The sequence below is a fragment of the Stegodyphus dumicola genome, chromosome 10 (genome assembly GCF_044657685.1).
Source record: "Stegodyphus dumicola isolate Sdum_Otavi_A_Nest chromosome 10, ASM4465768v1".
Classification (NCBI taxonomy): Eukaryota; Metazoa; Arthropoda; class Arachnida; order Araneae; family Eresidae; genus Stegodyphus; species Stegodyphus dumicola.
In genome coordinates, this window is record NC_140777.1 from 34,328,659 (window position 1) to 34,346,271 (window position 17,613).

The window sequence follows — 17,613 nt, forward strand, 5'->3', positions numbered from 1 at the left end:
TGGTTTCAAGGTGCGACCACCGAGCCTCTAGAGCCTTGTGACGCAATACTGTAGTGGTGCAGTAGTGGCGCTCTGAAACCACAAAGCAAATGCCATATATATAGAGGGGTTTTTTTATATATGCAGTTTAATTATTGCTATTTTTTATCGTTTATGATAGAAATCATATATGTGATGAATAACTTTTGAAATTAAAACTTAACCATGTTTATTCAGCTGTACCGTGCAGTATTGTTTAGTCTAACTCAGTTGTCTGACTGATGCACGCATGCTTTTGCAACACTGCTTTTACATCCGTGGAAATGTGAAGAGCAACTTTAAGAAATTGCTCAATATCTGTGAAGAATTTTCTGTTTCCACATTTGAAAAAACCTTTACTGAATGTTCAATTTGAGAACTTAACAATGCCATAAATGGCTGGATTAAGGGGACACTGAAAAATTTCTTTGAGGATGACTTGAAAAAATTAGTTTTTTTGAAAAAATTAGTTGAGATAAGTGTTTTTAGTTAAATGAGGCTTATGTTAAAAAATTGCATTATAATAATGATGAAAATTGACAAAATAAAAAAATATATGCTTTATATCGTGGAATTTTGAAAACATCTCTATAATAATAATAATCAGTCAGCTGTAAAAAAGCTGCTATTTTTAGCTGTTATCATACATAAGTTGAGAATGCTATATAAACTAGATAGAATTTTTGGATTTCTTGATGCAGTTAAAACATTAGCATCTACTTTCATATGGTAACATCAGAAATTTGTGTTTATAATTTCTGTAAAAATTTTTGATAAAACTTTTTATTTTAGATGCAGAATAGCAGCATTTGTGGAAACAGTAGAGTGGTATGTACTTTTCATATATATATACATATATATATTTATCTTTCATTACATAATTTGTAATATTCAAGCTGCCATATCTGGGGTCATGAAAATTTATAGTGGGGTCACAAGGTGGATAAAAATCCTAGAAAGTCTGAATGGATGGTATATATGTCATTTACATTTTTATGGAGTTGCACTGCCATAAATTTTGAATACCAGTTATAATTATGTGTGTGCTGCTGGAAAATAAATCCCAACACCAAGAAGAAATCAGTGTATAGAAAGGAACTGTAGGCAGCATCTGTCTAAAATATGATTTCAGTACAAACATGATTTCCATGTTCATAGTGGCATTTCTAACACCACATATATTTGTCTTGTGAAAAATCTGAATTAATGTCATCTGTCTTATGTGCAAACATGCTTTTCAAACTTTGTTTTATCTAGCACATCTCCTCCTTGGTGTTGGGATTTCATTTTCCATCAGTATTTTTTCAAAATGATTTTTTAAAATTTTTGAGTATTTTTTATTATTTTTTGTAAACATATATATTTTTTGGTTTGTTTGTAGTGATTGTATTTTATTTTATGCCATATTTATTCAGTTACAGAATCAATTAACAAGTCCAAACAAGCTGTTGCCTGTTTCCAAGGATAGAATTCTAGGCAATTCAGTTGAAAAGGTACTTTTATAAAAGTTACTTAACGCATAACATTATTTTTGTGTTGCTCAGTTAAGAACAAAATTTACATTAAATATATACATGTTATGTATATGTTGTTATGGAAGTATTATGCACCACATACATGAGCATATCCATATATATGGTGCATGTGGTGCATGCCTCTAAATTTAGAATTGTGAAAATGTTTTACTTTTTGCCTAAATTGTTTAACAAACATTGCCTTACTATTTTAATTATACAGCATGTAATGAATCGTGAATTTGATTTGGAATCAGAAATTTTAAACAAAACAAAATGCATGCTGTCGTGTCTTCTTTCTTTCTGCCATCAACTTTGCAAGCTTTCCATTTACAGCATCAGTTCTTGAAATATTTTACATGGGCAAAGGGAAGTTATGCAAAAAATGTGAATGCTACTGAAAGGAAGATTTTATTGTTTATTATTGAATTTGGTGTGGTTTATTATTATTTCTTAGGTAAGGTAAAGGCAAGTGTTCTGCTTTGGGATTTACTTTGTACTATATATTTTAGTTAAGATTGGTTTATTTCTAAGTTGCTTTCAAAATTTGATATGATAATGCATTAAATCATAAAATTAAGGTGTTTAGTTTTGAAGGATAAGGGCAAAGCATGTGAATGGATATGGGGAGGGAGACATTTGTAGAAGACTGTCTAAGGGAGACTGGCTCATATCCATGTTACATATAAGGGAAAGCACAATAACGGCGATATAACCAGGTCATTCATTGGGATTTTGACCTAAATTGAGCTATCAGTGTTCAGCGATTTGACCACTCTGCTGCTGAGTCTAAAATTAAGTGAAGTATAAATGGAGGAGCTAAGGCTCAGCATAATATTCATAAATTTGCAGCAAATTTATATTATATTATTGGTGTTAGGTAATGAATTTGTCAATTTCTTTGGGAAGAGCAAAATGGGTAAACTTGAGCAGCTGAAAAAGAAAATCCTCCATTTAAAAATGTGATCCTTTCAGGAAGAGGAATTTTTGTAGATTGTACTCATTTAACCAAAATGACTTCAAAGCAAATTTGAAGGCAAAATAAAGATGCAGTTTGATCTGAATGTGAGAAATCTTATCAAAACACCATATTCTCTTCAACATAAGCCAGAATTTTTTTTTTTTTAAAGAAAGCAAATGAAAGTTAGAGGTGCAGCTTATACATATGAATGGTTAGAAATCGGTACATACAAATATAGGCAATACAGCAGCATGTGCAACACAGCAGTGCATATTTAACGATTGATTAAAGGATTTTTAAGAATGGAATATCCACTGATTTAGATAGCTAAGCACCTTTTCTGGACTTAAGTCTAAGTCCAGAAAAATTATTACAGTACAAAGTCCGAAAGCTGGGCATCCAATATCCAGAATGATATAAAATCCAAACCTCTAGATCTCCAGTGACCTTTTTTTACGCATTATACTTGCACATTTTATATATATTTTTTCATAATAGAACTTGTGGAGAGTGCCGATTATTAATTTCCAATTTGGCACTGATACCATTGTACTGAATAATTATTTATTTTCATCCACTGCATGACTATCAACACACTGCAGCTAAGAAATGACTTGCACTGTAATGTCTGAACATTAAATTTTTTTTAATTAATTGGATATTAAAGAGCATCGAAACCTTTTATGTTCACATTATGCTTAATGATGATATAATAGACTTCTGCTGTGAAATGTTGAGTGTGTTGACAAAAAGAAATTTCTTTCATATGTAGGCCAGATTACATTTGATGCTGTTTGAATTGACAATAACTAATTTGTTCAGTTAAGCTCAGGAACTGTGCCAAACCTGGTGTGGCTGCATTGGGCACCAAAATCTAGGGTAAAGCAAAATTTTTAGAATTTGAAGAAGCACCGAGCAACAAAATAAAGAGAAGGCACTGGGAAGCAAAAGTTTTAGAACTTCGGGAGGTGATTGTTAGCAGAATTTAAACTTGAAGAGACTGCATCAATCTGCAAAATGCCTAACCACCTCTCTGGATAAGCCTTAAGTATGTACGGGAATATTCATAAATATAATAATTAAATAAGCTAGTATTATTCAGGACTTAGCATCAGCATGTGATGTTAAGCCTACTGAGCCGACTGAAGACAGAATAACATGTCTTTAGTTGCCAGTCTCCAGGATACGTCAGTTGTGTATAGCAGTTAGGCAAGCTTTATGATTATAGTTACGAATTTGAAGGTTTTCACATGAAAAACGAAAAAATTTTCTAGTAAATGGAATTTGTAAAGAAATATGGAAAAGTTGTAATAAATGAAGATGATATAACAGATTTTTTCATTGTGATGCTTGTGCATCATGTTGTCTGTCTATAAACTTAATGAGAAAGTATTAGCACAAAAACAAAGCAAAGTAGCAACATACATTGAAAGAAATAGTTAATGAATTGAGCAAATAAATATTCAGCTTTTTTGTTTTATAAATTTTGATCCTTTTAAGTTCATAAATGCTTCATAATTTCAGATGTCATTATTTCATATTTTTAATTTTATAATTTCTACGTGTCATCTGATGACATCTGATTTAACCATTTGACTGCTGTTGTGTAATTTGAAGAAAAAGGCTAGAGGGCGCTGTTGCTCGCTTAGTTGTAAGAGAATAAAGTTTGTTCATGTTGAAGGCGGCGGCCTAAGAATACGCTCTGTATATAGTAATTAAAATATTGTCAAAAATGAAAAAGTGTTAAAATTAGTAAACCCACTGAACCACCATCATCTGATTTGGAGATGTACAAAATTATTAGAACTGCTAAGCAATTCTTGCAAGAATGCAGGAGAACTGCGGGACATATTTTGACTTGATTTTGTCTGGTATAAAATTTTTTTATCTTCCACAGACCGGCTGTTTGCCATTTGGTGAAGATTAAAATATTTAATTTTTATTTCAAATTTGATATAAATCTTTTTCTTAATCTAGGCAATAAAGGCAGTTCTTTATCTCTGTTATTAACTACCAGCTGACCCCATGAAATGGCACTACCCAGACCCATTGAAAATTTTACATATATATATATTTCTTTTTATAGTAACTAATAAAAAATATGTAGATGGAGGAAATAAGTGCTGCTTTCAAAGCTGTTCCTCAAATTTTCAATTAGGATACCATTGATGCTATCCTAATGAATTCCTCAATGCCACACTTTTTTTAAATGTATTTGACGTAATTAAAGGCCATTATCAACCAGCACTTTAATCATTTAACTGCTTCACTGTTGATTTAACTGTTGATTTTGAAGGTGATATGATTTAGGTCCCTTTTCTTCAGTAGCAAACAATTTTTGCTTCTAAACTTAAAGCACTAGTTGCAGTTTTAAAGGATGCTTAAATCATATTATTTTTATGTTGGCAAGGAAGGTAACTTTATTTTTTAAAAGTTAGTATTGTATCTGAGATTTGTGATTTCAGGGTAAGGTTTCATGATGGAACTATCCTTAGGGATGTATTCTGTACATTTATAAATATGACATTTCATGTAATAATTTATGTTTAATAGCGTCTTTAATTTTATTTGCTTTTTTTAAAACTATGGTGAACTTGTTAATGTGCTGCTGATATGAACAAAGCATTGTGTGGCTATACAAAGATTATTTTTTTATTCGATTAGGATCTCTTCATAATTTAATTTTTAAATAGTACCTGTCAATAAAAATCACTTTTGTACTAAATTATGTGGCAAACAATAATAATTATTAAGGAAATTGTACTTACTGATATTATTTTATCAGTTTCCTTTCTCATTAATTACGAGAGCCATTGTTGATTATTTATTCATTTTCTTCCTTTGCATCATGGGATAAATTTCTCTTTCACATAGTAAGAATCTTCGGAATGTAATTGTTATTATACTCTGAAACATTTCTTTACATGGGACTTTCTACAAACAGTGCATTTTTATTTAATGAGGTGGAAATCAAAACATGCAGAGTATTCCTTCAGTAAGTTATGATGATGTTTTAGAGCTGGTGACACTCCTGTTATAGAGTAAAAAAATTGTAATGTAGGCATCACATGACTTCCTTGTATGGCCAATTGAATTTTACATATTTTAGCTGAAAATTTCATTTAAACTTATTTCTTCGAATTTTATTAGAGATATATTTCTCATTCAATTAATTCATTTCTCACTTCACAATTCAAAAATGTATTCAAGCTCAAAACATCTTCCTTAAAAATTGTAAAATACAGAAAAACATAAAACACTAAACACAGTTAGAAAAGTAAAAATAAATAAATAAATAAATATCACACTTAAAATTACAGTTTCAGTACAAAAACAAGTCATTCGGCTAGCGGGCAAGAAAGTAGATTTTTCACTGAAAGTTTACTTTTGGTTCCACTTGGGAAAAAGACCCTAAAATTGGTGGAGAAATGATTTAATTCACAATTCTACCAACAGTTTCAAATGTAAACAAATGGTGGCTTTATTAGGCTTAATCACAATTAAAGAACTTTTAAATTGTTGATAATTCTACACCTTTGCATGCAGATTAACTAAAGGCACGGGACTACAAGAACAACATACCTTACCAGAACCTTAACCAGAACATAGGAACAACATAATTCAATCACTATTAAAGCAAAAAAATGTACAATTTACAACATATAATAGTAAAAAAACTGACCTCACCGAGCTAGGCAACTGAGTGGGTATATATATGTATACTTTTGGTGTTGCCGATTGCAACCAAAAGGAGAGGTCCACAATTACATCTTATAGCAGTCCTATGTACTGAGGCTACTCATTTTTTAGTTATGTGAGATACATAATGTATGTACAGACATCACGAAAAAAACCTCTTCTGAATCCGTTTTAAATCCATTTTACAATTCGTTTTGGGAAAAAGAGTCCTTTATTCTTTCCGTACATACAGATGTCGTGAAAAACATCAATCAGATGAATTCAAGAGCGGTATTAATGGATGTTTTTGTTTGAAATATGATATCTAAAATTTTTCGTGATAACAATAAAGCAGGTTCTGAAAATCAGATGCAGTGTTTGGCATTGCAGAGCTGAAAATTCTGTATTAAAAAAATGAGGATAAGTAAATACTAAATGGTAGCTGAGAATCTGTGTATTGAAAGTGAATTTTAAAAATCTGGGAAAGACCTATTGCTGTTTATAGAGATTGTATATAGCACAAGATAGTTGGAAAATAGCATAAGTGTACAGGGAAAATTTGTAAGATGATGCATGCTATGAGGAAACTGGAAACAGGCTGCTGGAAAAAACATTAAATCATACAAAGTAGTATATAAATGCTAAATTAAAACTAAAATTAAGAATGCTAGAATAAATATGCAGCTTAAAAAAATAGAAATAATGCATGCCATGTAGTTTCACCTTCCAAAATTAAGAAATGCTGAAATGTACTGGTAAACAGACTGCATTAGTTTCTGAGCTTGTATTTTTTATGTGGAATCCACTTTGAATAAGACAGATTATATCAGAAGACTAATTCTATCAGCAATGCAAAGACTGTTTTAAAAAAAGGTACAATGTAATCCTTAATTTAATTATTTAAATCCTTAATAAATATGATTATTGTTTTTTATTATCTTTATATCAAACAGAGTTTACAACTTCTTTATGTTTATTTACTATTGGTACTTTTTAATAACCCTTGTTTTTAGCTCAGATTATATTAATTATGGTCATTATCATTTATGGTCAATTATGGCATTATCATTTACTTATTTATTTGTGAGATGTGCATAATAAGATAATGTAAAAATCTCTTTCAGTTTGCTCAACCAGTTAGCAATTCATCTATATCAACTATACCAGCAGTCTCAAGCCAACAAATATTACAAGTAAGAGTGGGAATAATAATAATAATAATAATAATAGTAATAATAATAATAATAATAAATTTAAAAATAAAAAAAAAGCTACTTTAAACTATAAATCACATTTGAGAAAAAGCCCTTGTGCAATTAAAAAAAAAAAATCTTATTTTCCTCTGTTTATATGTAATCTTATTTTTTATTTTAATTGCAGTGTAAAAATAATAAGTTCAAGAAATGCTATGTGAAGCTTTCCCTGCTTTAAGAGACTAGACCATTGCTCAGAAACTTTTCACGAGTTAAAGTTTTATGAACTGAAGAGCAAAATATTATTAATTTACATCAGAAACATGCCCGCCCCCAGGCTTCAAAAAATGACTTTATGCATTTACCAGTTTAGGATTTATTCATTATACCAAATATTGCATAAGTTCTAAATAATAAAACAAGTGCAATATGATAAGTATATAGCCCAAATATCTAAAAATAAAGTTTGTGGCATAGTTGAACATTTTGAATTTGGAAAGACAACATAGTAGGGTTAAATCTGTGATAGCACATTAAACTTAATTATTGGATATTAGGTAATGGGAGATGGAAAAGTTTAAGCTACAGAAGGAAAATGTTCTAGTATAGAATCTTGCAGGCTGTTTTATGCATACAGTTTGTCTGTATGTCGTACTGCAGAGTGTCAAGCTTTGCTGTCTGCTGTGGTTGTGAAAGGCTAAATGTGTGATGGTATATTTGGCTTGTTAGACTAGCACTTTTTTTAAGTTCTTTGTAACACTAACAGTTCTTTGTAAGCAGTCAAAACATCAATGAAATCTGCATGCTGTTTTAAAAAGAAGTATTATTATTATTTTTTTTTCATTATGTAAAGTAAAAATGCACAACTTTTTTGCTTTTCATTTTTTTTTTTTTTTTTGAAATAATTTGTGGCATAGTTGAACATTTTGAATTTGGAAAGACAACATAGTAGGGTTAAATCTGTGATAGCACATTAAACTTAATTATTGGATATTAGGTAATGGGAGATGGAAAAGTTTAAGCTACAGAAGGAAAATGATCTAGTATAGAATCTTGCAGGCTGTTTTATGCATACAGTTTGTCTGTATGTCGTACTGCAGAGTGTCAAGCTTTGCTGTCTGCTGTGGTTGTGAAAGGCTAAATGTCTGATGTTATATTTGGCTTCTTAGACTAGCACTTTTTTTAAGTTCTTTGTAACACTAACAGTTCTTTGTAAACAGTCAAAACATCAATGAAATCTGCATGCTGTTTTAAAAAAAAGTATTATTATTTTTTTTTCATTATGTAAAGTAAAAATGCACAACTTTTTTGCTTTTCATTTTTTTTTTTTTTTTGAAATAATTTCTTCGAACTTATTTTATAAACTGAAAGAAATACTAATGTGTATCTTTTGTAAAAGCAAAGTGGTGTAAAATAAACTTTTGTAATTACTGGAAAAATGTATCATGTTGTAATTAGAACTAAAAGCAAGATTAGTTTTTATGTATAGCAAATGTATATATACTTTTTTCCGCTAAAGCATGATGTACCATAATTTCAGGGAGCCATGCAACCGATGAATCCAAATACCGTAGTACTACCACCTGGGCCAAGTCAGCAATTCCTATCTCAGGTTAAAACTCTTTATAACTTTAAAAATTCAGTGAATCCTGTGTTTTTAAGATACTGCAAGTTTTAAAAAAAAGTTTTTATTAAATAAGTGTTATTTAAAAAAAAAAAAAAAAAGGTTTATGAACAAAAAATTTTCTTAAAATTTGTCTACAATTTTATATTGTGAGTAATAAAAAGTATGGAGCACTGCCCCTAATAATTAATAAATATAAAAGACTTATACTTTCAACAGTGCATTTTGAGTACTAGATGATTGTTACTGGCTATTTTATGAATTCTGGAACTTAATAAATCCAGAGCTTAGATGCAATTGTATTGAAGAAAGGTGGAATTAGACTGTACATGATAAAGTTGGATCTTAGTACTGAAGGCAGTAACTGACATTTATAAGTCCTTAGTATTGCTGTCTTATCAATTATCCTATTGCTTGAAAGGAAATCACTAATACCAGGACATATCTTCATTTACAGAGTGCCATGGAAGCTAACCTTCTTCTTCATGAAAGCTAGCTTTTGTTGAATATTTTATTTGTTGTGGGTCCAATTCAGAGCATTTTTAATAATGGCATAATATATGAATTTTAATCAATCACTTTGTATTATAATATCACAAATAGTTGGAGATCATCAGAATGTATATCTTTTAATAGTTTAATAATTTTCTAAAATGATTTAAGAGATTTTTTTTCTCTCCTTTACATTTGTATACATAAATTATTTTTTAAAGTTTAGTTGATTTTAGTAATAGTATGGGAAATACAGTACAAAGTCCGAGATCTGGATGTCCAATATCTGGATTACCTCAAAGCCACCACCAACATTTTTTTTTTTTTTTTTTTTTTAAATCCTATGCTTTACCCATGCACATTTGATTCCCCCCCATAAGACATTCTTAATTTCACTTTGGCATTAAATAAAATACCTATTTATTAAAAAAAATCATTTTAGCATAAATTTATGTGACCAATAATTTGACTCCTTATCTGCATATCTACTTGGCATACATCTCAAAACAAAACATTCTACATAGAAACTTCCTTGACAGCACTTAATATTTTATATCCTTGACCCTAACATGGTGAATCATTATTTATTATATTTGGCTTTCATCTCCATATGTTTATCAGCAGAACAACTTGTGTAATGAATGACTCATGCAGGGATGCCTAAACAATAAATTTTTTTATATGTATTAGTAATTGAATAACTAAGAGTATGGTAATTTTTTCTGTTGACATTTTTCTTGGGGATGATTACAGATTTAAGTTAAGTGCTCTAAGAAATGTTGACTAAGAAAAATTTAACAAACATTTCTTTCCATGTGCTAAAAATAGATTTAGTTACTGATACTCATAGGCCAAAAGATTACATTTAGTGTTATTTGAATAAAGAATAACTGATTTGTTATTCACAGAAACCCAAAACTTACACCAGAGCTTATATGGCCACACCAGGGGTGAAATTTGGAGTAAAGAAAAAAAAAAAAAAAAAAAAAAAAATTGAATTAGAGAAGAGCGTTGAAAACGGCTTGGTCTAAAAAAGTAAGAATATTTTTTGTAATATTTTCCCCCCACTCTTTCTTGCTACTTGATAACTAGAAAGGTATTGATCTACAAGATTCACACTTCCCATTTTTTATTGTAGTCAATTACTACCTTTGGTTTTGTTTTCAGTTTTCTATTTTGTCATAACTTCAACAGTTTTAGAATCATGAAATGATAATAACATTGTTACTTCATTTTTGCCCTTCCATTTGACGCATCTGTTTGGTAAGTCAAAAGGATATCGCATAATTCTGTTGAAGTATACTAATTATCTAAGGTGATGCACAAGCCTTGTTTCAATAATGGTATCATCAGAGTCATAACAATTTATGAAGGTACCGATAGAGATAGGAATTTAGCATGAAATGAAGTACCTTTCCCAGTATGTGTAATAAATGACCATATATAACCTGAACTAGATTTAGATTCGCTTAGCATATATATGTTGATACCAAATTTTGCTTTTTTTCAAGGGTTTTATTGGCACAGAATAAATGTTCTAAAACCTTCAGCTCAGCATTACAGCATCAGCATCAGCATTTCATCTATGGTAATATCGCTTTCTGAAGTAATTGTTTTTTTTATATACTTTATTCAGATGCTCACAGATAAGTTACATTTTGCAGAGTTTCGGTTTAGGATGATTTTCTGGGTTATAAGAATAATTATTCACAATATGCAAGTACAGTACAAAGTCCGAGATCTGGACTCGTCGGGACTTCCGCGATTCCGGATTTGGAATTTTTCCGGATATTAGATCATCAGTTTAAATCTAGTAAGATGGCATGTAGAAATTATAAAATTAAAGATATGAACATGTGATTTGTGAAATCATGAAGCATTTATAATCTAAAGGGTATCAAAATTTACACACACACACACACGTACAAAAAGGAAGCTTTATATTTATTTGTTTACTTTAGTAAACATTTCTTTCAATGTAAGTTGCTTTGTTTTTTGTGCTAATACTTTCTCTTAAATTCTGTAGACAGATATAATTTCTTGTTTAGTTACACTGTTGAAGTTCTGTAATTGCTGTGTCGAATTTGTTTTCAGTAACCTCTGTGTCCTCTTTCTTCACTATCAGAAGCGGTATTTTCTGGATTTAGAACCATACTACAGATTTCGCCATCCATTAATTGAATGATGATTGAGGAGCATTGTTATCACAATGAAAAACTTCTTTTATATCATCTTCATTTATTACTGCTTCTCCACGTTTCTTTACAAAATCCATTAATTGGAAAATTTCACCTTTGGTTTGCGATATCTGAAAACCTTTAAAATTTGTGGCTGTCATCATAAAATTTATTGTATTAGTTTAGTTATTTATTATACTTATGTTTATTTCTTACACATGTTTAAGGCTTATCTGAGTCCTGAATAAATAAATTCTCACTTATACTTAAGGCTTATTGAGGGCCAGCGCTAGGTTTCTTGCTACTTGATGCATTCTCTGTGGGTCCTAAATTCTGCTACCAAGCGCCTCCCTTTGCTTTCCCTAAATTCTGCCGCCCAGTGCGTCCATACGATGCTTGTTCTGTGTTTTTGTAAATAAGAAATCAGTTATGCTTAATACAAATAGCACTAAATGTAATCTTTCAGTAACAAATTCTATTTTTAGCATATGGAAAGAAATTTTTATTAAAGTTTTCCTCGTCAACATTTCTTAGAGCATTTAAGTTAAATCTCTAATCTTCGCCAAGTGTAATGTCAACATAAAAGGTTACCATACTTTTTATTATTCAGTTACTAACATAAAAAAAGAAATTATTTAGGCATCACTACATGAGTCATTACTCAAGTTGTCATTTGTTGATAAACGTAAAATATAACAAATAATGATTCGTCAGGTTGCCGTCAGGGATATAAAATATTAGCAGGTGTAAAATCAATGGTGTATGTATTTTGAATGTTTCGTTTGAGATGTATGCCAAGCAGATATGCAGTAACAGAGCCAAATTATTGATCATACAAATTTATGCTAAAAGGATTGTGTCAGACCTCGCACCCGTTCAGACACGAGGCGGGTTCTTTTCGTGCATTCACCATAACAGGAAAATAATCTTCATCAGCTTTGAAACTTTATCCACTAATTTATTACACATAACGGTACACAATATTCCACAAAACAAAATCACTGTTATCCATAAGAAAAAAAAAATACTATATACGATATAAAGCACACAAAAACATGTTTTAGTTATCTCCTTTCAAACGGCATGCTTGCCGGGTCCACTCCAAAAGTTCCCAAGGTCTCCTCGTCACTCCACCAGTCTGAGTCGACCGGTTTTTCCAGTTAGCTACGTCACTTCCTTTAATTGTCTTTCAGCGTAGAGGAGAAAAAGTTTCAAAAAAGTCTTCTGCTAAGGGAAGGAACTTCACACCTCCCCTCTGGTTTATAAATATTTCTGACTTAGTCGAAAAATTTGAAACCATCATTAGTTCGAACCTTACCAGGTAATCCCTCTTTCCCTGGGCACAGCACAAGTAAACACAGTGGAACAAAATAGAGAGAGAGAGGGGAAAAAAAAAGTCATGCTACCGTTATAAACAACCCCCCCCACACACAATAAATAAATAAATAAATAAACATAAAAACTGCACATGTCCAAATTTCTATAGCAATACAAACAAAACATTGCAATATCAAAACAACTCTCTGACACTTCTGTAATGAATAATTCTTTTACTAGAGCTACCATAATAACACAGTAAAACAATAATGACGTATTAGTAGTGATATTACCTATTCTAGAGTAACCAGAATAATACAATAAATAAATAAATAAACGTTACAATATCCATGTACTCTTTGACATATTAGCATTGAACATATCTTTTCTGGTGTTACAATAACAAACACACACACACACACACACACAAAAAAAAAAAAATAATAGAGATTTTCAGAAATATTTGTCATGCAAGCTTTCATGCCTACATCACCAGTAAAACTAAATTGGCTAGGAGCGTGAGAACTTGAATCAATTATACACCACTGTCGAACACTCGAAAAATCTTCCTCATCGCTTGAATCATCTTTTGAGCTTGAAATACTGTGAACAAAGTCTTCATCAGATTCAAAACTTGATAAGCTTTCTGTATCACAATCATAATCATCCTCATAGCTATCTAACTTTCGCTTTTGAGCCATTTTAATGTACAAACACCCTAAAAACCGCACCAAAATACGTATAAAATGAACAAGGTCAAAAAAAAAATCCACCTTCATTATGCAAAGAAATTCATGGAACTCGTACTGCCATCTGTAGATGGTAAAACTAACTAAATTTCGTGAGTAGCATTCGTTTGAAACACAATCAGTGCAGAATAATAATGGCGAACGAAGTCAGCTCGCCAGCGTGCATTGGGGAAAAATTTCACTACGCGAGTAGTGCTCGTTACTAACCATTTCGGTCAAAATCTTGCTCCCGAGCGGAACTCGTTTGCGCGCATTATGAAGCACGATTCGATTGCGAGCTGAACTCGTTCATAACCATCAAAGGGTTAACCTGATACTGTGGGATCCTACCTTAGTACATTTAATCTTCCCGTCAAACACTACATGGAAAGATTTGATCAATTTGCTCAACTGACCCCTTTGTGACCCTATCTAAATGTTTCCATTCATCTGAAACACAAATCCTATCTAAAAGTTTTTCTACTTCCGGGTTTCTTTGAATAGGCACATGCTGCACCTCTTCAAATTCTGTGTCAGCCTCATAGATTATCCCGACTGCATTTATCGGTTGTATGTATTTCCGCAACTTATTTTGATGCAAATATCTAACAGATTCATCCGGCAATTTTACCAAATATGAATGTGGAGACTTTTTCTCAATTATTTCTCCAGGTCCTGTCCATTTTGAGCAAAGTTTATTTGTTGACGTTTGTATGATTACTACTACCTCATCTCCTATCTTGAATTCCCTTTCCTTAGACCTCAAATTATGATGATGAGCATATTTCTGCTGCTTAGCTTCCGAATTTTCTTTAGCAAATTTCTCCGCATCCTGGAACCTATTTCGAAGAGAAATTAAATATTCAGTAACGGATTCCCCAACTCCTTGTGGTAATACCGTCTCATCTACCCAACTCGATTTAAGTATCGCCAGTGGTCCAACTGGCACACGACCATATATTAGCAAAAATGGTGAGACTCCGGTAGTTGAATTCGGTATCTCCCTATAAGCCCATAACAAATATGGTAACTGCTTATCCGAGTTTCTTCCTTGAGTATTTATCGCATGATGTAACATTGACTTCGTTGTTCCAATCCACCTTTCCACTAGCCCGTTTGACTGCGGATAACCTGGCGTAGAAAATTTTGGTGAGGCCCCTAATCTACTTAAAAACTCTTGTGTTAGCTTAGCCTTAAAGTTTGTTCCGTTATCTATGGCGATCATTCTCGGAACTCTTGTTCGCATGAAAATGTCAATGAAAGCATCACAGGTAGGTAGCCTTTGCTGTCACTGCCTTTAGTGGAATTGCCTCCAGTCATCTGCTATGTTGATCAACAACACATAACACATATTGGTGCCCTCTAGAAGATTTCGGTTCAATCGGCCCTAAAATGTCCACATTTACCACTTGGAGTGGAAGTTCTGGCCTCCCTATGGCTGTAATTGGAGCCCCTATCCTTCACTTTCCTTCGTAACTGGCATTCCTTGCAAGCTTCACACCACTTCTGCACCTCCTTTGACAAACCTTCCCACCAAAACGACATTTTAGTCCTTTCCGCCTTCTTCTTTGCTGTGAAGTGCCCCCCTTGTAAGCTTTTGTGAGCCAACTTCATGATTTCTTTCCTACGGCTTTGAGGAACAACTAATTGACTACATCGCTGCCCATTGATACTTCCTATATTGTACAAAATTCCTGACTCTAGCCAATACCCATTCTTGTTATTAGGTGCATCCATGAATGCGCTTTTCAGCGAACCACATCCCGCTTGCTCCTGTCTAAAACATTGAGTTTGCGATAGGGGTGGATTATCAGTTGACACTTGCCTCCCAATTCTACTTCCCCCTCATCTTTACTTCTTACCAATGGTGTAGTTCGAGATATTTCCGTTTCACCTTCGACCTCGTAATGGACTTTTTCTGGGTCATTCGATTCCTTTCCATCCAAGTTATTCGATACCTGACCAACTCCCAATACTAGTTTCTTATCCTTATTTTCTCCCCAGTATAGATCTCTTTGTTCCCTGAGAAGTATAAAATCTCGAGGCGTCACTAGCGCTTCCTCGTTCAAATTATGCACTACTGCTGCATGAACATTTACATAAGGCTGTACATCCTCTTCTCCTGACCAGATACTGATAGGTACTGTAACTAATTGGGCTTCTACCTGGGGTCCTATGGTGGGTTGTAACCATATCTTCCCTCCAGGCTCCAAATATTTCTGTGGAACTACCGTTTTCCAGATTACAGTAACCTGTGCTCCGCTATCAATCACTCCTTTGAACCTAGCGTTGCCTATTTGTAGATCTATCCTAGGTAATTCCTCACTTGCCCTAGTTAATGGAATTTCTTCTGCATAGTTAGCTAACTTCAACCCTATGCATATTTTATTTAATCCCTTTGCTTCCACCTCATCCGTATCCTCTTTTTTGCTTCTTCTCTTGGGTTTTGCTATTTGGTTTATCACTGGACAAAAACGTTTCATTTCCCCCTGACACTGAAAACATTTTAGAATTTTCTTATTTGCCTGCACCATTCCTCGAGATTCCAAGTCTTTATTCCCTTATACGTCTCTTTATCGACCCTGTAATCAGAACTAAAATTTCCCTTACTCTTATTTGGTCACCCTAATTTTCCCCCTTGTCTTACAAATTCTTGTTTTGGTCCCATTTTATTTACTTCCTGAGCACTCGTATTATAATTCCTGGGGCATTGCTGCAACGTAATCATCCAAATTATTTGCAAGCTCTGACAGAGGTAACCAGTTTTCTACCTCTTTTTAACAGTATATGCGCCTTAACATTTGCGGGTAATTGATCTTTTACTTGATCGACAATGAATAGTTTTCTTAATTTATCAAAAGTCTTAATTTTCTGGATTCTAAGTAGAAATCAAGTGCTGCCTCAATCCTCGCTATGTGTTGAGTATACGTTTCCTCATACATTTTTACACATTTTTCTAAATTCTTTTTATGTTGTAATGGGGTAATCTGGAATTCTTTCAATACTGTGTCTTTAATCCTAATATACTGAGAATATCAAATCCCTTTCACTCAGAGTTGCGATCAAGTTTTTAACTTTGGTTTTTAAACTCTGCAAAATAATTTCCCCCTTATGTTCGTCAGGAATTTTATAGAGATTAAACATCATTTCCGCATAATGGAAAAAGAACGGCCATTCCTCAGCTTTAGATGGCGGGTCAATCATAACTCCTTTCATTATTTTTAAATGTTTCAAAAAATCATTTTCCTTGCTTTCAGCATCTGAAACTTCTTCATCCTCTGAGCCCGATTTACTTCCTCCTTTATCTATTTTCCTCCTATGAATTTCTAGTTCTTTAATTTTTATCTCATGTTCTCTCTCTAATTGTCTTTCCCGAAATTCCATCTAATTTAATCGGTCTTTAGGCTCATCTGCCTCTAACTTACACTTTTCTAGCTGCAGCTCCATTCCTTTAACTTAATTTGAGCCTGCATGTTCTTAATAATTTCATCAGATTCTTCTGACGGCTTATTTCTCCTTTTAGGACCCATATTAACATCTGATATTTTGTTTTACAGCTTTACACATACGACACATAAATAACACTTAATTTTACAGGCAAACTTACATATTTCATTACTACTGAATACTACCATTATTCATTTAGCAAACATTATCATTAGGGAACACAATCATGAATAATACCTTTCTTGTATTACACTATTAACATATATTTCACCATATATTGTTAACACATAAATATTAAAAATTATATTAGCTTTTGAATTAGTACAAAAATAGTTCTGAATACTTTGGCCTTATGCCGTAATACTTTACGTATTCTGGCAATGACACAAACATTTACTTATTGTTCTCAAATCATTAAACCAATTAATTTTTAATCAACCTATTAACTTTAATGATTAAAACAT

At 32.2% G+C, this 17,613-nt stretch overlaps 1 protein-coding gene across 4 annotated transcripts in view; it reads left to right on the forward strand.

Moving 5' to 3' along the window:
- The window catches only part of LOC118199488 (uncharacterized), a 140,460-nt gene that overhangs the window by 56,282 nt on the left and 66,565 nt on the right, over window positions 1-17,613 (forward strand). For all 4 annotated transcript variants that reach the window (XM_085824870.1, XM_085824869.1, XM_085824871.1 and 1 more), the window contains 4 exons: window positions 811-846; window positions 1,434-1,511; window positions 7,296-7,364; window positions 8,905-8,976. In XM_085824870.1, coding sequence (XP_085680996.1) covers window positions 811-846; window positions 1,434-1,511; window positions 7,296-7,364; window positions 8,905-8,976 — 255 coding nt within the window. The remainder of the gene's footprint in view (window positions 1-810; window positions 847-1,433; window positions 1,512-7,295; window positions 7,365-8,904; window positions 8,977-17,613) is intronic.